The sequence below is a fragment of the Trematomus bernacchii genome, unplaced genomic scaffold (assembly GCF_902827165.1).
Source record: "Trematomus bernacchii unplaced genomic scaffold, fTreBer1.1, whole genome shotgun sequence".
In the NCBI taxonomy this organism is placed as follows: domain Eukaryota; kingdom Metazoa; phylum Chordata; class Actinopteri; order Perciformes; family Nototheniidae; genus Trematomus; species Trematomus bernacchii.
This window is the reverse complement of record NW_022987803.1, coordinates 8,672,952-8,696,252: the sequence shown is the minus strand read 5'-3', so window position 1 is coordinate 8,696,252 and position 23,301 is coordinate 8,672,952. Positions and strand designations below refer to the sequence as shown.

Below are 23,301 nucleotides of genomic sequence, written 5' to 3'. Positions count from 1 at the left end.
AATAGTATTTCAAAAGACTTTCAAAAGTATGTTGAAAAAATCGTGATTATCATTTTGATCATAATCCTGCAGCATAATATGTATTCAGTGAGTAGACAGGAAGCTGCTTCTCACTTTTCTTTATCAAGATTGCAAGGAAATGGTATTTGAATATTTCTTAGAAAGGATATTTGAAAAGATGTGTACTGTAATGTTGTAAGATAAAAAATACCAATTCACCCCCTGGTAACAGCCATTTATCATTAGATAAAAAAGCACTAAAACAAGAACATTATTTAACAGTGTAAATGTTCCCATTATGTTCAAGAACCTGATTAGCCGTATGAATAATGCATATTTTTGCATTTCAAATCCCTGCAGAGCTTCAGCGATACCAATAAATCTCCCGGGCCGGGGCCTTGCACAATCTGAACTTGTGTGTTACATGAAATAAAAAAAAGCGAAAACCGTTTTTTTTCTTGTAGTTTCCTTCTGGTCACCTCCAGAAAGCCTTGAGCTTTTTGCCTTCACAATTCATCAGCGTCTTCATTCATTACGGACCTTCCCAGACGGTGAGTCCGCTCAGGTCACAGCTGCTCCGTCCCTCCTGGAATTGTGACTCCAGTGACCCACCGGCCCAACATATGGCCACCGTACCATGCTCAATGTGGTCCAGGGGAGAAAGTTAAAGATTAATCTGGCTAGATTCTGGGGAATTTGCTCCATGTTTCCCTGACAGGTGGCGTTTTAATTATTGAAATGCTCGGTTCATATTTAGTTTAGCCGAGAATGACTTTTTCATCACGCTACGGAAGTAAAGCAAATGTAGAGAGATGTTTTGAGTTGAATAAACATGCTCTCCAGCTCGCTCTTCTACTACATTAATTGTATTTTTTGGAAAAGTCAGGTAGCTGTTGTTAGGGGAAAGCACAATTACTTTCAATCAAAGAAACCAGAGGTATGGAAAGTGTTGTTTAGATCCATACCAATTATTTCTCAATGCTGATGTGTGGGAGAAATCCCCTTTCCCATGGTAACAGCCTCTGTAAGGCAGCAGACTCTGAAATATATGCTACGACGTATAAATCACCAATTAGCATACAAATATGCACAAGTTTCTATGTAGCGTCGTCTATAAAACAACGAGTGATTCATTTCATACCAAAGAAAAATGTGCTGTAGTCTGAGAAGACATTGTTAACTGGAAACAAATGAAAGCGCTTGGACAACTTGATATTTTATTCCACTAATGAAGTGTTTCCTCTGCCACTCAGTTATGGATGCTGATAATTAACAGCAGTCTTTTTTTTAAACAAATGAGGAAAAATGTGCGATATTATATTAAAGGAATGCCATGATCACTGTGGATATATCTCACTTACAGGTCACCTATCATGCTATTTTTAGGCAATAGCATAGGTTTCAGATATATCAAAATATATAAAAAACATGTCTATGAAGTGTTTCGCTCAAAATACCAAACAGATCACCCATTCTAGCCATGCCCCATATCCCTCTATTTCACTTCTTGTTTCAAAAGTGCTGATTTTGTGTATAAAGCTTTAAAAAAATCAAGAATTGATCAAAAAGAGGGGCGGAGCTTATGCCTGCTCATGCGGGAGATTCTACCGGCAGATACTGCCATGATGAAACGCCATATCATGGATTATCAAGGATTATTTCTGAAACAGTATGGAGTTCAAAGGCTTTCTCTCTTGCCGGTTATACCACAAGGTGAGTTCCTTTTTTATTTCCTGCTTCTTCACACACATGCTCTCTCAAGTACAGGTTAGCTCTGAGTGTTAGCGATGCTAATGTAAACACCGACCATATTACGTCCAAAACAGTCGGGCATTTTTTCTGATAGCAACGTTTCTGATAGTGCTGTGGGTCTGCATTGCCGATATGACGTCACATCGGACGCAAATCTGGATCAGCTCCGTTGTTCCCCCGTTTTTAGAGATTTGGGTACGGAGGAAAAGAGAGAGGGTTTTGTTTTCTGACGCTGCGTGAGACACATATGTATGTATAAATGACATAAAAAAGTGCATTTTGCATGATAGGTCCCCTTTAAGTCATATGTGACATCCACATTAAATAAAGCTTCTTAAAGGTAGGGTAGGTAAGTTTGAGACACCGGCTCGAGATACACTTTTTGTTATATTCCATGGAATGCTCTTAACATCCCGATAGCAATTAATATCTTAAGTGCTTTGACAAAAAATCCATTAAAAAATGTCATCTGTGGAAGCCGTAGTACTGTAAAAAGCACGACCAATCATTTTAGCCGGCCCGGCTAAAATAACTGGATGGCCTACCTGCCTGTCAGCCTTCCATCTGTGCACAAACTTATCTCGTGCCCTCATTGGTCATGTGCGCGTTTGTGTGTGTTGGAGGAGGGGCTCTACTGTATAAGGAAGTGGCAGATTTTCTCCGGTTGTGTATTTTCAAATTCTAGCGATCTCGAGCCGGTTTCTCCAACTTACCTACCCTACCTTTAACGATCATTTTCATAATACCAATGTATGTATTTACAGTCTAATCACCAATCGCAAATGTATGTGCCATTTAAAACACTTGTATGTGACTTCAGTTTACCATTACATGCAAATGTAGATATTACAGGGCCTGTTAAATTAGTTATAGATCAACCCAACACAAGATACATAATGATTACACTTTTACGTATTACCACTCCAATATGTAAATAATAACGCTAATTTGGTGCTTTTAGCTGATTAATACTTGGCACCTTTATTTTAGAAAGGTTTATAACAGTGGACTAATTTTGTATTTATTAAAATAATGCATTATAACTAATATTTATTGTGTTAATCCTTTTTTCTTGCGTTAAATATCTGAATACTTCTTCCACCACTGCTATTCTTGCTACTATTTCACCTCCGCACAGTCTGTTACTCAGTCAGCAGAACAATGCAGAGTGTGTGATTGTAACACTATTTCCACGATAGCTTCATTCACACATTCACTTCTTAAAGCACTAACTCTGACCATATGTTGGCAGCATGATGCACATTGGCTTGGGGAAACTTAGGAAAATGGTGTTAAAAATAAAACTGTATTGTGTTGAGTCACAGAAAAGGCGTAATCAGATTCATAATTAGTAAAAATTGGGATTATTAGCAGGACATGTGTTTAGCACATGCACAATACAAATATGCAAGACATTATCTTTGTGAGAATGACTCCCTCAGTAAAGCCAGAGAGGTGAATTTTGTAAAACCTATATCCCCTTAATTTGTGGTTCACTTCAGAGAGCATGGTCCCCTAATGATGTTGCCATACAGCCAAACTGCACTGTCAATTTGTTTTCCGGGGAAATACGTTTTTTTCCGGATTATGTATGCTTTTAACATTTCACAAATATATCCGCAGAAGTCTGCATAGAAAGAGGGTTTGGGTAGAAAGTGGGCTAAACAAAACACAAGACTGTCCCCCAGGAGACTGGTGTGGGTGTTCCGTGTTAAACCAGAAGGCAACGTTTAGTCATTTCAATCAACTTACGTAAGCTAAATAACACAATAAATGTGTTTGGGCAAAGCCAAACCATGATCTTTTACTAAACCTTAGTTTGGTGTGTTTTTCATCTACAACACATGTCAAAAACTGTGACAGGATTCAGGGTGAAAAAAAGCTTCCCTCTGAATTTATTCGAGAATGCAGTTTGAGTGTTTGTTTTGTAGGACACAGGTTTTCTGCAGAATGTAAAGGAATATAATACAGCACAACCACAAATATAAAAAAGGGACAGAACAGTAGATTCAATCCCTCTAGCTCCTGGTGTCGACACAAACTGACCATTGCAAGCTTCACAATGGTAGCATTAGTTGCAGGTTGCAGCTAGCTGGTTGCATCACACTGTTTACAGCAGGGTTACCTCCATTGTGTCAACACCTATAAATGCCTTCCAGACCTGAGAGCATTTCAGGCTGTTTGACAGCATAAAAACTCATTTTGTCACCAATTAGGACTCCGCACAGCTGGCAGGTCACTTTTCTCAACTTGTAAAAGAGTGTTAAAGAAAGTGCTGTGGTTTTGAAAGCAAGTCTCACGTACTGTAAGACTAAAGACTTGTCAGGCAATATATTCATTTTTGTACGGAAAATATGTCAGCTATCTCAAGGGCACAAAGCACATTTTCTATGCAGCTGTAGCAGAAATCAGGCGAGACTTCTGTTTGCGTTTTCAGCCTTGCATGGTAATCTAAAATTGGGAGGACAAATGTAATTTGCATCTCCTTACATTCCCCCGATTGATGATTGTTTAAAATACCCCCTTGTGTTCATTGTTAGAATGCTACCAGAGGAATTCCTATAGAGTCTGTGCTGTGTTTTGGTCTCTTTCAACTTCACAAAGTCACATTTAAAAGACTAGAATCAAATGGAGTAAGCACTTTCAGGAAACAGGAAGAGAAAAGCGGAGCTTGCAAGTCTATTTTCTATTCACACAGGAGTAAATATAAACTATGCTTTCTTTTTTTCCATCCATTCATTTTTTCATTTAATAAAAAAAGAAATAGCAATGTGATCCTAAATGGATTTAGTGTTTTCTACTGAATGTTCATGCCATTCACCGTTGGCAGTAAATGGGCAGAAATCCAGTGACCCATCCTGACACGCATTAGCCTGAAGTACTGTGCGAGAGCTGTAGGCCTCACCTGCATATAGCCTCTAATTAAAGGCTAACAGAGGGCAATGAAAGATGGGAATAACAACCAAGCACCGCTTTAAAACCAGCCGCTTCAATGTTAAAGTCTACCAGATGTCGATGTTTGTAACACCTGAAATAGGATTGCTTTAAATTGCATCCTTTAATGACTTTCCCTCCATATTGAGGCTGATTAGAAGACGGTTAAATGAGGATCACAAAGTAAAGCTGTTCCAGAGCTTGCACTAAACAGAGAATTGAATGTTCTTTTGGCAGGGAGACATTTAAAAAGCAGCTCCTCAGAGCGAACACCTGTTCAGCGTACGATTCAAAGGCAGAAAGTCCACATTTCATTAGTTTCCTCCATATGGAAGATGACACACACGCATTTGCATCTAAATAAAGCAAAATAAACTCTGCTACTGCGTTTCCATCGTCTGACAATTAGGAAAGTGCCGACTGCAGCAGTTCAAACTTAGATGAGTTACGATGTAAGTGTGTGTGTGTGTCTGTGTGTATGTGTGTGTGTCTTAGGAGCGAACTGTACTTAAAGTAACAAAAGTAACAGAAGTTGTGGAAGAAACAGATCCTTTACCTAAGAAAAAGTACTTATACTAGTGAAATACTCTACTACATGTAAAAGTACAGCATTAAAAAGTAGAAGTATTCATTGCTCAGTAAAATTTCCACATTCAGTATTAAGGTTTAATTAGGATAAAGGTTGTGCTACATTTAACTCCTTGATATACTTTTGAAAAGTATAATCTACAGCAGGGCTATTCAATTGGCGGCCCGCGGGCCAAATCCGGCCCCGGGGTGATATTTACTGGCCCTTTGAGTATAATGTTAAAAAGTCATCAATTTTTTTTTTAAGATTTTTTTTTTTCTTTTTTTTTTTTTTTTGTGCCATAGTGCCTTTATTCCAGAGAGGGTGTTACATTGAGAGATAGAGGGGTAGACAATGCCTGAAAACGTCGACGGGCTCGGGTTTCGAACCCACCTACTATACTGTAGTGACAACTCCTGTCATTGATTGCATCTCTGCGTGAATGATTAGATCATTTCACCTAAATGAAATCAAATGAAACATGTAGGCCTACTGAGTTCTGAACTTGCCATTTAGATCTATAAAGGCCTTGGGGCTATGTTGTTTGATTGAATTAAACACAATATATGCACTCCACTATGCTGTTGTAGTATTTACTGTATCTGAAGCTCTTAAATATGATTGCTCATATTTCAAGCCATCTTTTTCCCGGCCCCTTGCTTTGGATCATTTTCATCAACCGGCCCCCATTCCAAACTAATTGAATAGCCCTGATCTACAGTAATGCATCATATTCTATAGGATCATCATATCTTTGTAGCTGTCTTGTGAGAAAGACATTTATTTAAAGAGTCAGCCATTAGAATTCTCTCATTCAATTTATACTACAGATCAGAAAGATTCAACACATCTGGAGATTCATGGTTTTCACTCGACGAAAAGGGCAGTTTTAAAGCTATCAAAAATGAAAAGTATAAGAGTGGTTAGGAATTGCACATTTCTGATTTGTTAATTAAATGATCTTAAATATGGAGTAAATATACTTGAGAAAATATAACTCAAAATGCTGAACAATGGCCCCTGTGGGTGTTTTACTTTTAAATACCAAACTATATAATTGTATTATTATGACTAATGCAGCTTTTAGTTGCTGTGTTGCTTAATCGGTCCATGCATTATATTGTATGCTTTTATTCTACAATATGTGACATTTGAAATGATCAAGTTGTGAATATATTTTAAATACCCTCAGATTTGTACAAACATTGGTAATGTACTTAGCATTAAAGCTCTAGTAGTCTATTTGCCTGCTTTTTTGTTTCATATAAAACTGTTCCAATTTACATATGGTTGGTATTTTTTTAATTGGACAATATTAGACGTGTTATCTAGCACCTGATCATTACATACTCTTTTCTTACATCATTGTGGTGCAACCCGATTTTGGCAAATCACTAGTTTGAATTAATATGAACTGAGACATTACGCAATAACTAAGTTATGGTCTTTAAACCCACTTACTGATGAATGCACAGTGGTGAGATGGTGGTGAGATCACACACTCTCAATCTTCCAGAACGCTCGCTACACAACACACAAGTAGGACAGAACAGCAAAGCAGATTATTTTAGTGCCAAACCCTCACCCACTTTGCCTCCACAAAAGGCCTACAATTGTGCAATAACAAATCACATTTTGACATGTGGGGGTTTTGAGAGAAACACCAATTTCCCGCTCAAAATACCAGAGAGGCACACCCTCTTGTGTTTCAGCCCAATACATGTGGTTAATTGTCATAGCGAATTAAGATTGTGCTAATGTGGGTTTTTCTAGCCGACTGGAGGTTGCAGAGGCAACATTGGGATGTGGTCATGGGGAGGGGAAAAAAAGTTGGTAGGGATTTGGAGACTGAGCCCATTCTGGGATTTAGCTGTGCCGTATATATGTAGAATGAGAGAGTATCCTGGATTTTCCCCAGCCGTATGCTAAGCTGCGGTGGCTACGCTAAGATGTCTCAAGCTTCCTTTATAGAAATAAGAGGATAACTTGGCATGGTGTGGTACACATCTTTGATCCCCAATTACTAGTGTCTGACCCAAAATACATTTAGCTAAAACCCTGTGTGTAATGTACAAACTTTCCCCCGTCTTGCCACAACTCATACGTAAAATAAAAAGAATGTGGGATCACTCATGAACAGAATATACTTTTCTAAAATGAAGGAGTGATCGCCCCAAATCCAATGGCTCTTTTATTTTCAAAAAGCTTCACTTAAGTATTTACAGTTTGTGCAAAAACATTTAAAGGTTTTCAAGGACTTTACATTGTAAGTTCAACCTCAAGGCACATACATGGAACAACATCAATATTTCATCATGAGAACAGAAATGTAACTTTGGTTCCTAAGAAAACTTGGTGTGGATGGCCAACGTAACACTTCAGCGTCTCCATGAGTATCCGTACGCAGTTGCTTCACATGCACTGTAACTTTCAAGCCTTCTTTCTCAAAACTCTCCTGTATGGTTGCTCATACTGTACCTCAACCACCACTGGGGGATTGCTAGAAGAAGAAAAAAACCCGGTAAAATAAACAAATGAAAGGCTATGAAGCTAAATACAGTACATGCAAAAATCCTTGAATGAATGTTACTGGCTAATAGATATTTGTAGTTTTGCCTGCAGGTAGAAAGATGATTTTAAACATATTCAACCACTCATTTGTGTTGACCTCTTGGAGATTAAACATAATTATTTCAACATGATTCAATGAGCTTTAAGGGAAATTACTCCTCAGCACCCAGAAACAGTAATAATCCTACGCTAGCAGTCCTTGATATATTTTGTGTAATTCCATGGTCATGGATCTGCAGCCGCGTTCTTTCATCAAGAAAATTAAGAATAATGTACGCTGCAAAACAACCACCAAAGCTTCAAAGCACAAATCATTAGCCATGCACCGCTTAAGGTCTGGCACTAGGGATGAACAGTCTCTCGTTAGCTACTGTGCGTCATGCTCCGTGTTGTTCTTCCTGTTAACACTGTTATTGTTGCTGCGCCGTGGCTGAAAATTGTTAAGAGTAATGTGCTTTCTTTTCTGCATTCTTGTTGCCGTCTCTTTATGTCTCCTCCTTTCTTCCTCCCACTAGACGCTGTCGCTAGCTTATCATTCAGTCCTGCATAAAAGGTAAGGCAAATATCTGTCTCCGTTACACATTCACAGACAGGGGAGATACTTTATGTTGCGACAGTTTGACCCCATTTGTTTGATCAGCATGTGACTAAGGGGCGCAACACAGAGCAATAAATGATATTTGATGTAAATGTTCAAGTGTTTCTGCGTGGGGGTTATGTTCAGCTGTGGATATTCATAGAAAAAGGTCTAAATAAAAAGTGGAGATGCCTTGTTAACCACAGAAGATCTTATTTTTGATAAACCCAACGTGAATAAATACCCATCTAAACATGTCATGTATTGAAGTCTTAAAAACGTACTTTACAATCATTTTGTTGCAAAGCAAATGAACATATTTTCTATTATTATCTTTATTCACAGAAGGGAACAGTTTGTAATTTTGCCAAATATTATATTGTTCACTTTCTTGCTAAGAGTTAGATGAGAAGATTGACTGTAAATATGAAGCTAAAAACAGCAGCCATTTAGCTAGCTTAGCAGTATTTTTGAAACAGGGGGTAATAGCTAGGACTGGCTCAGTCCAAATGTAGCTTAACCCATCAACCATCACTTATCAACCCAATATATGTGTCCATTCAAAATAACTCTAAAAGTGACCATGTTGTTTGACAGAAAATGTTTCTAGTTTTGGACAGAGCCAAGCTAGCTGTCTCCAGTTTTTATGCTAAGCTAACCTCACTGGCTGCTGCTGGTAGCTTCGCATTTAGTTCACAAACATCAGAGTGGTATGAATCTTCTCATTAAACCACAGCAAGAGAGTAAATTTGAATATTTCCGAAAACTAAACTTATGCTTAATTGTGGAAAAAGGGTATCCATTTGCTTTTAAAAAGAGAATCCAACAAAAAGGTAAACAATAACGACACTGCGTGACGTGTTGGGACAGATTTCATTCAATCATTGTGTTTGGTCATGTTTAAAATGTGAACAGATTTTCAACACTGGGGCTATGCAAGTGTGCGCACCACCTCAAATTCAATTCAACGTGATCGGAGCTATCGCTGGAATTACAGTAAGTGCAGCTACTTTTGAGATATCCAGAATGAATAAAGAAAATCCTCTCAAAGATAATCTTGACACTGGAATAACTTGAGTACAAGCCCTTAAAAATATTTTCCCTTCAGCCTAGTTTGTGTCAGTTATCTACCGTGTTTGTTGGAGCAGCAGAAACTGTGAGCCCCACAAAGAGTTAACACACACTCAGTCTCCCAGTGTGAGCTCCATGCAGCCAAGTGAAAATAAGGTCTACATATTTTTCTCCCTTTTTTGGTCGAGGATTATGAGGAGAGGGGGAAAGGTGGGGGCAAAAGGGTCGGCGGTGGGAATTCTTTAAGCTTGGCCCCTCAAACTAGAATCTTGTCAAATCAAATAAAGTCTTCTTAAGAAGTGAATAATGAAGACCCCTCACTGGCACATCGCATGCAAAGAGCTGCCACCACAGCGCACAAGCTGAAGGGCAGGGAAAGTGTTTTAATTGAGCTCATGCAGGGAGACGGGAGGGAAGGACGGAAAATGAGGGGAGATAGGGCAAGGATCATCATCGAAGGAACTAATGGTGTGAAGTAAGCAGGTGCATTGTTCAGGTAGAGCGAAACCATAAATGAAATAGACAGTCTCATAAAATGTGCACAAAGGGTTGAATGATGAGACGCTGGATGAGCTTCTCAGTCACAACTGTGTGCAGCATTGTGAGGTTCCATGGGCGGAGCACGATCCTATTGTGGTAATTTCCTAATTTATCAAAAAGCCTAATGAACATTGGGACACGTTTGGAAATAAGTGGGTGTATAATTAGCATTATGTGTGTGCTTTCTCAAAATGCATCGCACTCACACACACAGAGCTTGGGAACATAGGCCTTCCTATCATGATGGACCACAGTGGTGAAAATCTATATCATTTAGCCACCGAACACAGAAAACACTGTTAGTTTTAAATGATTCCACATCATTAAGTAGCTCGATGAGCAATAATACGCTAAACAATGTTGTTTGAGCATGAGTAATGTCGTCTGGGTAATGGACTCTAGGGGAATTGCGGATGTAAAGTGATCTATGCAGCTTTTTCTTCCTTCTTCCTTCCCTCTGTCTGTCTTGCCCTCTGTCCCACACACGACGCTAAGGGAAACTGCCCCCTTGTGGCCTCAATTGCCAAAACAATGGAAAAAGAGAAGCAGAACAAATTTGGGAATTTCTTCAAAAGGATCTGCGAGTCTCAGCACATCCATGCACCTCATTAAGGACAAACATCCTTTGTTCCTTTTTAAACTTGTGGTAATAATTGCACCTCCTCAGAAAAAAAATACAAATATGATGAAAATTGCCAATTTATTTTCTCCAAAAAGTGTCTCTTGACTAAGCCTACCTTTGTTCCACTGTAAACCAGTAGAACAAAGATGCTTTTAGTGTTAAGTCACTTATGGGAAATCTCTGTCCAGGCTTTTCAACAGCACCGATGACATTCTTCCTACACAGCCGTCCACACTCCCTTCCATGTGATCACCACCTCTGCTCATTTCCTGCCTCGCTTCCATTAATAAGAAAGTGCACTTCAGTCCTTTTTTTTCACAACATACCGCCAATGAACCAGTGCTATATTTCGACAGCGCTCTAATCAGCAGTGTTTGGATTTCCTCTGTGCTGTGTTGTCTTTACTACTGTACTGTTGTACTGGGGAGGGTTTGTAGTGTTTAAAAGAGCAAAAAGGCCATATTTTGCTTCTGTGGTTAGCAAAGGATCCCAGCCCTCTAAGCGCCCCTCAACATTTTCCAAGGCTGACAGCGTCAATCAGAAGCTACACCCAGGGTGCCGTGATTGTACAAATCCATGTTCATGTACAGTACTGACCATTAAAACAACGTTCAAAACCCTGCTGGTTATAAAAAAAAGAAACACTTGTATCTCTTCTTCTAAAAATAAAAAAGATAGCAGAGAATCCCACATTATTATCCATAGTATAAATTACATTGTAGACAGAACTTGGAAATATATATAGTACAGTTATATTTCACTAGAATTTTTGTATGTTTTTTGTTGTCTTCACAAATGGTGTATGTGTGTGTATTTATGCGTGTATTCATTGTTTATGGTATGTGAAAAGACTGCAGCATCACGTGTGGCAGAACTCTGTACTGGGCACGTTGCTGCTCTTGCAGAAGGCTAGGCTGTTGTTACTGAGGTGACAGTCTCTAAATCCAATGCCCCCGTTGGGCGTGTAGATAGGCTGAATGCGGAAATCTCCCTTGAGCAGCTGCTCATTGTTCAGCGCCACTATCTGGAAACTGGTCTCAGTCATTTCCAGAATGGAGTTATCCTTCTTGGTTCCAGCCTCGCCGTAGTCGTCTTTTCTCCTGCCCCGGTTGTATTTCCACTTGGTCGAAGATGACCGGCTCTTCCTGTGCATGTGCCAGCAGAACAGGCTGAGCAGCGTTACCAGGATGATGAGCACCGCCCCACCTATGATCCCAGCCATTAGCAGCGTGGAATTAATGCTCTCCTGTGGAGATGGCTCTCTCCCCGGAGGCTTGGTAGACACAACAGCCTTGGTCCTGGCCTCAGAGCATATAGTATCCTCTCCGGGCCTGTAGGAATTTAGGGTGTCCAGAACATGCACGCAAATCCGATACACGGATCGGGGCTCAAGGTCAGTGAGGCTAATTTGGCGCCTGTCCCCACTCACAGTCCTCTCCCGCATTCCTTCGTTTATTTGGCTTTGGCCCCTTTTGACCCAAGTGACCTTGTAGGCTGTGACGGTGAAATAGGAAGCCCAGCTCACCTCGATGCTGGTAGAGTTGACCACATGGAAGGAGATCTGAAGGGGGTCCTCATAAGGAGGCAGGGGCCCAGGAGGGTTGTTATGGATTGGGGGTAAAGGGGGTGAGGGTGAGTCAAAGTAGAAAGGGATGGATGTGCTGATGAGGGTTGAGATCATGGTGGTGATAGGGGTGGTTGTTGGTGGGGGAGGGGGTGTGGAGCGGAGGGTGGGCCAGGGTGGCTGATCAACTTCAATCGGGCACTCTATACTATCCAGCGTGAGCTCTCTGATTGCCATGCCGCGCACCTTTTCCGGACTCAGGCACACAAACCCTCGGGCGTTGATGGAGGAGGGCAAAGACTTCAGCCACACCACCACCCATTTCACAGCACAGTCACAACGCCAGGGGTTATTGCGCACCATGAGATGCTTTAGGCTAGACAGGCCATCAAATACGCCCTGTGTGAGAGTCTGAAGCTGGTTACTGGAGATATCCAGTCTTTCCAGCCTGTTCAGCTCAGCGAAGGCTGCCACAGGGATCTTGTCAATCTGGTTATCCTGCAGGCTCAGTTTGACCAATGCCTGGCTAGGTAAGAGGGGAGGGGGGAAGGTGAGTGAATTGCGGGCCAGGGCCAGCTCACGGAGGTTGGTCAGTTCCTGGAAGGTCCCTGGTGCAATACCCTCGTCCGTTAGCAGGTTCCCGTCTAGCAGGAGGCGTTGCAGGCGTGTCACATTCTGAAAGGCCTCCTCTGCAATGTGAGCGATGCGATTCTCATCCATCCGCAACTCTTTCAGGTCCTCTGGAAGGCCAATGGGAATGCTGCTTAAGTGGTTCTTGGTGAGGAAGAGGAGTTTGAGGCTTATTGCCTCCCTAAAGGCCCCTTCTTCCACCCCCACTGTGGAGATGGAGTTATCATCAAGGTGCAGCTCCTCTAGTCGAGTCAGCTGGGCCAGGGCTGCCCTAGAAATTGTTTGGATATTGTTCTCCTGGAGATGCAGGACCCTGGTGTTTTTGGGCAGATTGATGGGAAACTCATCCAGCTGGTTGCCGTAGAGATACACAGTCTCCACAGTGGCCACATTGTGAAGGTCCATGGGGAAGCCAGCATTGTTTATCTGGTTGTTGTGTAGGAAGAGGACCTTGAAGCCGTCCTGTATCCCCTGAGGGACTGATGTCAGGCTGCGTTCGTTGCAGTACACAAAGGGTTTGTCACAACGACACTCTTCCGGGCAAGACGCACCCGGGCTGAATTGCATTTGGAGGCTTAGGATTACAGTCAACCAAAATTGCAAGAATGAAGCCCAATCTTTATTCCAGGTTCCAGCAAGAAACTCCATAGTGGAAAAACAAAACAGGAAAAAGGAAACCAACGATATATAAAAAAACTGGTAGGGGATTAAAGAAATATGAAATTCAGAAAGGCAATGACGTATATATCCACCAAAAACCAGAAAGGTCCGACTAGGAGAGTTTGGTAATGATGCAGTTAGCTGAGAAAACCGTGGGAGTAATCCTGTAAATGCTAGTCCTCAGTTGAAGAGCGATGGTCTCATTAGTGGTGGCCAGTCTTCTGACTGACTCCATCCATGCTGAGACATCGGACCATAGCAGGACTCTTCACTCTGTGCTCCATGCAGAGCTCAGCCGGGGCCAATTTGAAGCCACGCAGTAGAGAGCCACCGCAGGCTCCACTCGCCTGTCCGTCACACACTGCTGGTCCCAGACCAGGACAGAGTCCAAGGGAGGTGACATTTGGATCCAGAGACCTGTGTGGGAAAACAAAGAAATGCTGGATTAGTCTATTTAGGGGTGGTCCGTTCTCAGAAAAAAAGGGGCCTCAATTCTCCCCCTCTTCCTCTTTTTCTTTATTTGACATACACCCATTCACACACACACATACCAAATATCTTTCCATCCCTTGTTCTCTTTCCCTCTCCCCCAAACAGAGTCGCAAAACATACCGTTCACTGCCGACATCAAATTATGCACTGGCTTTTCAAAAAAAAGAGTCCAACCATCTGATAAATATTCAGAACAGCTCTTGCACATCCGGTTTCACAGACATAAAGAAGGCTTTTATGCCTTGCGCTCTATCAAAGGAGGTAATAGAGGACTGCAAGGACACACTTGCAGATCCTCAGAGGTTCTGAGCAACATCAACGCTGCTTAATGGAAAACATGATAAAATGAGATAAGGCTAATGAAGACATCCTAGGCCTGAACACACCGTCGCCAAACTGAAGATTTAAAGCCGTGGAATTACAAAACAACAGGCAGTCGTGGAAGAGAGACCCTGCATGTCAGCTCCTCCTCTCGATGGAGTGACATACATGAGCTGTCAAATGAAATGGGATTGGAAAATAATGTAGTCCCTCCACCTGCAATAAATGATCGATACAGGCTATTTTTCAGCATGGAGAGGTTTGTAGTAAAGCACAAGGCCATTGGATTACAGTAGACCCCCAGATCCATTATTCCAAGTTTTATGACCCATCAAAAAAAAATTCTCTCCATCTTTTTCCCCACATGATTGAAAGATACTGGTTGTCATCGGTGGTTTTCAGCTTAACTGAAGCTCCACCCTTAGTCAATGTTGGATAACACGCAATAATGGGAACGATAGGTTGAATGTTAAGCACAGGAACGGCCTTGAGTGTGGATTAAGACGTCCCGCAGGGTTTGTCAAGGAGCAGGAGTAGCCAGTTAGCCACATCGTAAAGAAAATAACTGGAATTCTTCCTTTTTACTCATTTGCAGATGTGTTATGTCTGGAAGCCATTAAAGGGAACTATATATCGTAAAAAAAAAGGTGTACAAGAAGTATAAAGAAAGCCCATCTTTTGGCCTTCCCCTGCTTCTTTACACTCCTTGTGTTGTTTGTTGACGAGATACAGCCTCCATGGGCTCTTTGTGGCAGAGATGGAGAAGCAATCCTTTGACACACATCTGTGATCTACTTTTCTAAATTGAAAGAGCTAAATTTAATCAAATAAGCTTCGGGGGGTATAAGCAACCACATGAGGCGATAAAATATGCTGCCACAGCAGCCGAACCAACAGCAGAAGGCAGCAGCATCAAGATTATTATAGCTGCATAAATAAATGTCACCAAGAATCCACATTATAACCTTAAAAAGGAAAACCATGTCAAGTTGGTCTTTACTTGATAACCCCAAACCCGATGACTGGTAGACATGGATAGATCAAGGAGGGAGAGTGACTTTTTTTTTCGCTTTTCTTTCATTTTGATTTAATTTCCAGCCGACTGAGCACAGTTTCTCAGCGCCAGATGAACGCTGTGATATGTGGCCAGGACAATCGGATTAGGAGTGGATTTAGCGACAGAAACGCAATTAAAAGTTTAAAATGGATAGGGTATTTAAGAGGCGATAAGAGGCGGATCAGGTATACTTCAAAGCCTGCCCAGTGAGCGGTGTTCATTTGAATGAATTATTTCAAAGGGGGAATTGAAAACCGTGCAGTGCATTGAGAGTGAAAGCCTCCCCTTCCAAAAAAAAAATCAGGTTTTCTCCCGGGTGAAAAATGTGGAGCGGTACGCTTTGTAGGGCATTAATCTTTAATACGATTAAATGAACCTACAAATGAATTGGATAACTATTTTCATTCATCTTAAAACTCACTGTGAAGTGGTGAATTCATGCTTTGATTAACGGATTCTTAGAGCTATAGTAGAAATACGCGTGTGTGGATCTGTTCTGTTAAGAAAAGGGTTCTTTTTTAAATGAAAAACATTCCACAATAAAAAACGAGCCGATTGATATAGTATTTAGGACCGTCGTTTTTTACCCTTATTCCTCTCCAACTGTGTTACTCAAAAACAGCCACTGTACCTTTGGGGAGCCTTTATCCATTACAAAACCCGTTCAACTTTTCCCTTGCCTTGCGCCTCTGTCCTTCATGCGGTCCCGCTGTAAGCCCGTGCGTAAAGGTCCGTTCGGTAAAGCTGGTGCGAGGAGTCGGTTCCGATCAGAAGCGTGGACCCAGTGAGTCTCCGGAACAGCATATTTTCCCGAATGGGTCCCCTCGAATAGTGTCTGCGCGTCCGACCCCAGCGCACCTTTGTTTTTGCGTCTTTCCCAACCTCCGTTTTTAACAGCGCATGCAGCGCTTGAGGACCGAAGGAAGCGGCGGCAGGGTGATCGCCAGCTCTCCCCTTCCACACTGTGCCCGAACGGTGAGGACGCACTCTCCGAAGTGTCCTCCACAGGCCATGACGGCCAGCTGCGTCCGTCCGCTGCGCTCTTTTATCGGGGGAAGCTCAAACTTGCCTTTAGTATCTACGCAGCTCAGACCCGGACTCCCTGCGAGTTGTTTTCTTAGATGGATTCAGTTGATAGTGCGACGTGTGTGCTCTGCTCACCTCTTTCGCTCTCTCTCTCTCCCTCTCTCTCTCTCTCCCTCCCTCTTTTTCTCTCCCCTCCCCTCCTCAGAATAAAGAATGCATCTCCTACAGCAGCTCCGCGATGGCTTTAAGCCACAGATCCTCCCTGCTGCCCTCACACTGCAGAAAATAGTTTGTCTCTCAACACACTCTTATCCCCTACATGCTATTTGCCCGGCCTACCTTGCTTCGCGACCACGTCTGAGCTCTCATTTGCATTTTAATCACAAAATCCAGAAATTCAGCTTGGAGTCACACTCTCAAAGAAGAATCACTACAGGGCAGAGTCATTTAATGTTCCTGGTTATTTACAGACTATATCATTGGGGGTCACAAAGTATCCCTGTTGGGCCTTATTAGATGTAGTTTTGTTGGAATATTTATAGGCCTTCTGGTAGATTTTTTTTAAGGATCACTAACCCGAGTTCTTTTAAATTACTGCTGGATAATTATCCCCGAGTGAAAAGCTCAGGCTTGTCTTTGCTTCCCGTACTCTCTCCCAGTGATTTGAAGCATTTAGACACAGCCAGAGTCATTTCATCTGACTATTGCTTCTTCGCGCTAATACTGATTCAGCAGTGCACTCTCTGCTGCTCTGCCCACACACTTTACAACACACACACACACACACACACACACACACACACACACACACACACACACACACACACACACACACACACACACACACACACACACACACACACACACACACACACACACACACACACACACACACACACACACACACACACACACACACACACACACACACACACACACACACACACACACACACACACATTTTCCTGCAGTTCTCACTTTCGCAACACTCTTTTACACATCTTAAAACTGACACATGCATCTTTGTAGATTAACATATTTAGATGACCTTTTTAGTTGAACTGAAACTAAAGTGTATGTGACTTTTGAGGACCACAACCTTCTTTAAATGAAAGGGAAGTGTTGGGAAGGTATACTTTCAAAATGTCATAGGCTACAGATACCCGTGTAAACATACTGTAAGTAATGTCACTTATTACTTGTGAAATATTTTCTAACAAAGGTTTTCAGCTTTTTGTTTCTACATCGAGTATTTCTGTGTTGACAGCATTTTCATTGGTCTTAAACAAGCTTTACTGTACAGGAATGTAACAGCTCTTTTCTGATTACAGAAGACACATGTTATATTTTCCAGCACTTGAAAGACATTCTTGTATAATTGATTGGATTGGCACACAAGAGTTCAAACCAATAAAAAAAAGAGGACCAATCAAAAGCAACTCTATGTGTGTAACTGCACATAGAGTACATGGAGCATGTCTGGACATTAAGAAGCTTTTTACCAAGAGTATATATTTGGAATTAAAGGTGGGGTAGGTAATTCACTTCAGAAACACTTTTTGTTATATTCCATGGAATGCTCTTCACATCCCGATAGCAATGAATACATTAAATGCTTTGACAATAAATACATAAAAAATGTCATCTGTGGAAGCCGTGGCGCTGTAAAAAGCACGACCAATTATTTTAGCCGGAGGGATGAAACCCTCTTTAATGGTCACACATGCAGAGCACACAGCACACACAGTGAAATTTGTTCTCTGCATTTAACCCATCCTAGTACCAGGAGTCTAGTACTAGGAGCAGTGGGCAGCTATTGTACAGCGCCCGGGGTAGCAGTCCACACTCCATATTTTAGGTTGGGGACTTGAACCGGCGACCCTACAGCTCCCAGTCCAAGCCCCTACTGACTGAGCCACTGCCGGACTGTGCGTGTTCGTGTGTGTTGGAGGAGGGGCTCTGTAAGGAAGTCTGAAGGAAGGGGCAGATTTTTTTCGGCTGCGTACTTTCACATTCTAGCGCACTCGAGCTGGTTTTTCCATTCTTACCTACCCTACCTTTAACATCCAACATTTAATTTAATACCATATATTTTGTAATTTAATTATGTTACACAGTTACTCCCCAACACTGGCAATAAAAACACCCTTGACCAATTTATTACACCATTAGCTTAGGGTGGCTAATGTTGGCCAACACATAATGGATAAAGCTGTGTAACTGATATTATGAAATTATTTGAGGGCTTTGTGATTCTTCTCTTTTAATGGTGCCACTTTTAGACTATATTTGAGCATGTTGGCCTTCAATTGCCACAGTAGCTGCTACAATGTGTCTTAAATTGAAATGTTCTTTATCTCAGAAATTAGAACTGTGTAGTAACTTGGTAGATATAAAAATACCAAAGAAACATTTGTTCTTTTTTTTTAAACGATTTTTTTGTATTTATAGTGCCTCCTACTTAGCATTGTTTGAAAATGTTTGGTTAGCAACTGGCTAGTGTCACAAAACCTTTCCAGTTTCCTCTTTCTGGGTTACATACTAACAGCACTATAGTTCCTCCTGCATGTTCTAAAGGGACAAATGACTGATAGTCAACATTATGTGGGCTTGTCTAGCAATGCTGTCTATCAAATGTCACAGTTGCCATGGAAAAATGCCAACGCTTCAATGCTGTCTCCACACATTTGCCTAAACAGTTGAAATGGAAAAATGGCCCAAAGTATACATAGAATTACCGTCAAAGGAGAAGGGGATTCAAATTTCAATTTGCCTTAAAAAAACACTAAAGTTGTCATGTTCTGTGTTTTCAATGTTTATAGACAAAGCCTGGGTCAGAAAGGCAAACAGCAGTCACATGATCCCCAAGGTCAGCAGGTGCACGTTAGATCTTCCGTACTCTTGCCAACTAGTATTAATGTTTCTCTTGACTCTCCGTGACCCACTTCAACACAGATAACTCATGGAAACTTTCCGAACAAATTATGCGGCTCCTACTTAAATCACCAACATCAGTTTGTCCAATCAAGCCGGCCACCGCACATGCCTATTGAAGTCTCCTCATACGTCCACCCTCAGCGAGACGATGTGGTTGTTCTCCGTGTTTGCCTTTCATGTTTAATTTCTGGCTGCCACGTCCCCGAGACGAACGTCCGTTGCGAGGCCCAGTCCACAACATTTAATTCCTCCATAAATCAGGCTTCTGTGCACGCATGAATTATTGATTGAGTGAATTTAGAGGAAACAGCCTATTTTTATTTTCTCCTTGATGGACATGTTTTGCAGTAGGGCTCTCTGTTCCTAGTCGAGGCAGCATTATGGAATGTCTCTCTCTGGCCCGCAAATGGGGATAAAGTGACAGACACGTAAATGGGCGAAAGAATGGCCTGTTATGCAAAAATAACTGAGCAGGAGTTAGAGTTAAATTAGCATGAACACATTAGATTGAAAAATGACTTCGACATTTTGAATTAAGCTTGACGGAATTTAATTTAAGCTGAAAAAATTAAATGTCCATATCATGCTTTCTTCTGATAGCATTGCTATTAGGTTAAAGGTCACCTATTTTTCACATAAACATGTGTCCCCTCTGTGTAAAGAGATTCTGAAAGTTTGAGGAAAAAAGATTCGCTCACTTTTTGTCCTGATCCATTTATATAAAAACCTGTCTGAAAATGAGCTGATCAGATTTTGGCTACTTTATGATGTCATAACGATTTTTTGTCTTGTGTAACCATTAGCCAATAACCAACCAAGGTAACCCCCCCCCCCCCACCGTATCACCTGAATCTCCTCCTAGAGCACCATTGCATTCTTTTTAACCAAATATCTCTCATGCGGCTTTCACACCAGCGCTTTTCCCTTTCTAGCTCCTAGCGAGAGCTTTTCTGGTTCAGCTCCGGTTTCCCTTTTCAGCTCCCGCTCTGTTCACACCGCCCAGCTGCCGCTGCTGCGTCATGACGTCACCGTTTACATAGCTGATTTTCTCCCCAACGGAGCTCACAACAACAACAACAACGGGCCGGGGACTGCGTCGGGTCGATGATCGTGTTGCGTTTAATCATACGAAGCCAGATTAAATTAAATAACGACTTCTCCAACCTTATACTTTTCTCCAGAGTGCCGTGGTTCATTGTTTATTAATGTGTTTCAGCGGCATTTACCGACCGCTGCAGTGCTGCCTGCTCTTCCACGGGAGTTTATTCTCCCGTTAGCTCCGGGTTAGCTCACACGGCTCTAAAGTATTCACTGTCTGACTGTCACACAAGCAGCTGATACATATCCCCAGTTCCCCTTAAGTGAATGTGTGTCAGTCTGAATTGACGCTGTTTGGCATCACAATGCTGTTATGAAAGTTTCTCTGGTATAACATGGGTGATGTTAGCATAGCAACCGAAGCTAAACTGACTACTTGCTAAGCCGTTTTCTACAGGCACATTTTACCGGCGTATTTTTCATTATGATTCTACTTGTGATAGTCGGACATGACAACCTGTGCAGCCCATGTATTGATTCCATACGATAGCTGCTATAATACAAAACAAAACGTCTGCCTGCTCTCCACAATGATCAATAACAGCGAACGGATGGTCAAAGTAAGGTACAAATAAACAGAATCACACGAAGCCTGGTTAGTGTTGCCTGACTTTATAAAGCGTGTTTTTTTTTATAAGTGTGTGGTTGCCTTCTAGTCACTTTGCTCAGTGCTCCTACTGCTTGTAGGCAGGCATGACGAGACTCTTCAGTCGACCCATGTTCAGGGGAGGTGGGTTTAGTTTCCTGCACGCCTCGACGTAAGAGAGACGTAAGCGACGCCGCCTCTTAGCTCCGAAGCTCTTGCCTCTAGACCGACCATTTTTTGGAGCTGGAAGTGAACCGCATTCCGGAGCTATGAGGCAGCGCCGCTGCGGTGTGAACAGGAAAAACCGGTACTTTTCAGGCTCCAGCTCCGAGCCGGAGCTGAAAAAGCGCCGGTGTGAAAGGGGCATCAGAGGGGCGTGGGGAGTGGCTCCTTATTTTCATCTAAAGTAACAGACAGAGAATCAGCACTTTTGAAACAGGGCTGAAACAGAGGGGTTTATGGGATGCTACAATGATCTGTTTGGTACTTCGAGCCAAACACTTCAGAGATATGTTTTCTATATATCTATACCTATAATATATTGATGAAAAACAGTATAATAGGTGACTTTTAAGTAATGGTATACTGTATGTATTTAAGGTCTGTTATGCACAATTGCAGAGAAATGTTTCAGTCCACACCCTCTCGAGTGGAAATCCCCCTTCTTTGCCTTTCCCAGAGACCTTCCCAGAGTTTTGGCGTGGCGTATTTACTTAACACGCTTGTGTACCTTGATAAAAGTGCAGATACACATGACCCCAGAGCACATCAAAGACTCCAATGTCCATCTGCTTCTGTTGAGGCCCCAAACAGTGTTAAAGGAATGAAGAGGGGGGAAAAAGTCCACTCAGTTATGCAGAAATGTTTATCCCTTGGTTATGTTCATTTGCTTCCCTGGAGACATCATTAGCTTATCACATCTCTCCCTTCATGAGTTTGAATCTGGACACTGAAAGTGCCAACAACATCAGCGTTTAAATACCTCCCCGCAAGTATTGGCAGGATCTTTGAAAGAACTTACTGTGGCAGTGATATTGCAAATCGCAAAAGCCATGCTATAATCACGGCCTCCTCAAGAGATTTCAGTGGATTAAAGGAAAATATGCTGATAATATTTAGAGTGGGCGATCAATGCGTTCATTAGTTTCTAAGGCGATGTAATTATGTTTACCCCCCCTCAATTATCAATCTACATGCATCTAACGTCACAGCAGGATCAGAGAGAGGGGCGCATTTTCACAGCCGGGGAAACTAGTCAGCCAACAACATTCGGTATATTTTACTCATGATGTGAGCTGAGAGGAGAAGAGGGAGTTGGAGGATTGCACCAGCTCCTGAGCACCTCCAGACCAAAATTCATTTTGTTTATTGCTCCATTCCTGGGCAAACACATCACGATTGACAGAAACTGAAAAATGCTGCAGTACACAGACCACAAATATATTTTGTAAAAGAACAAGGTATCTCCCAACTGTGGAAATGTAGCCTTGTAAACGTGCTGCAGGGATGACATCTTATTTGGACAACTTGTAGTTAGCATCACCCTGGATCGCTAAACAAAAAGCCAATGGGATTCTTACATTGGATTTTTTTATAAATGCTGAGTTTAAGCTCAATGGCTAACAAAAGTTTAAAATACTTGTACCTTTGTTTAGCAAGATTATCTTCGCCAATGAACACCACTTTTATGATATTTTGAAACATAAATGCAACCGCCAAATGATTTAAGCCAGGGGTGTCCTAACATTTTTCACCAAAGGCCACATACAGAAAAACATACAAACGGTGAGGTAAATTGCCTCATAAGTTACTAATGGACTAATGTCCATTTGGGATACTGAACATCCCCAACACAACTGTAGTCTCATCTAGATGCTTCTTAGCACCCGATTTTTATACTTCAAATCCAGAGTGGATACTATCGTATTTTATGTCGTAAAACAAAAAAAGTGAAAATTACTTTAAGCTTGGGTTAACCACAGACCTTATTTCATGCATCTAATAAATTATATATTTCAGAAAACATTGACTTTGTGACAAGGAAACCAGAAGGGCAAAATTGCTGACTCTTTACTGTATTTCAGACTCATTCCTGCAGAACTCAATTACACGGCAGCGATAGATTGAGCAACCTTTACTTCCCTGCCATCCTTGCTTGTTTAAGTCAAACAAATCGACCCCTAACTCTCATGTAAGACATTCAATACAGCACCACTCTATCTCAACCTGCCTAGTTTCACACGGATGTTATATGTGCATTCAAAATGGATAAAATATGTATTTTTAGGGCTTGAA

General features: G+C 41.7%; 1 protein-coding gene across 2 annotated transcripts in view; it reads right to left on the bottom strand.

Moving 5' to 3' along the window:
* Window positions 1-7,427: 7,427 nt before the first annotated feature.
* Window positions 7,428-23,301, bottom strand: part of flrt2 (fibronectin leucine rich transmembrane protein 2) — a 51,243-nt gene continuing 35,369 nt past the window's right edge. Inside the window, exons 1-2 of one of the 2 annotated variants that reach the window (XM_034150546.1) lie at window positions 15,991-16,510; window positions 7,428-13,906 (exon numbers count right to left, since the gene is read on the bottom strand). In XM_034150546.1, coding sequence (XP_034006437.1) covers window positions 11,495-13,477 — 1,983 coding nt within the window. In that variant the 5' untranslated portion in view covers window positions 13,478-13,906; window positions 15,991-16,510 and the 3' untranslated portion in view covers window positions 7,428-11,494. Of the gene's footprint in view, window positions 13,907-15,990; window positions 16,511-23,301 lie in introns of those variants that run through there. The other variant, XM_034150547.1, reaches the window with a different exon arrangement.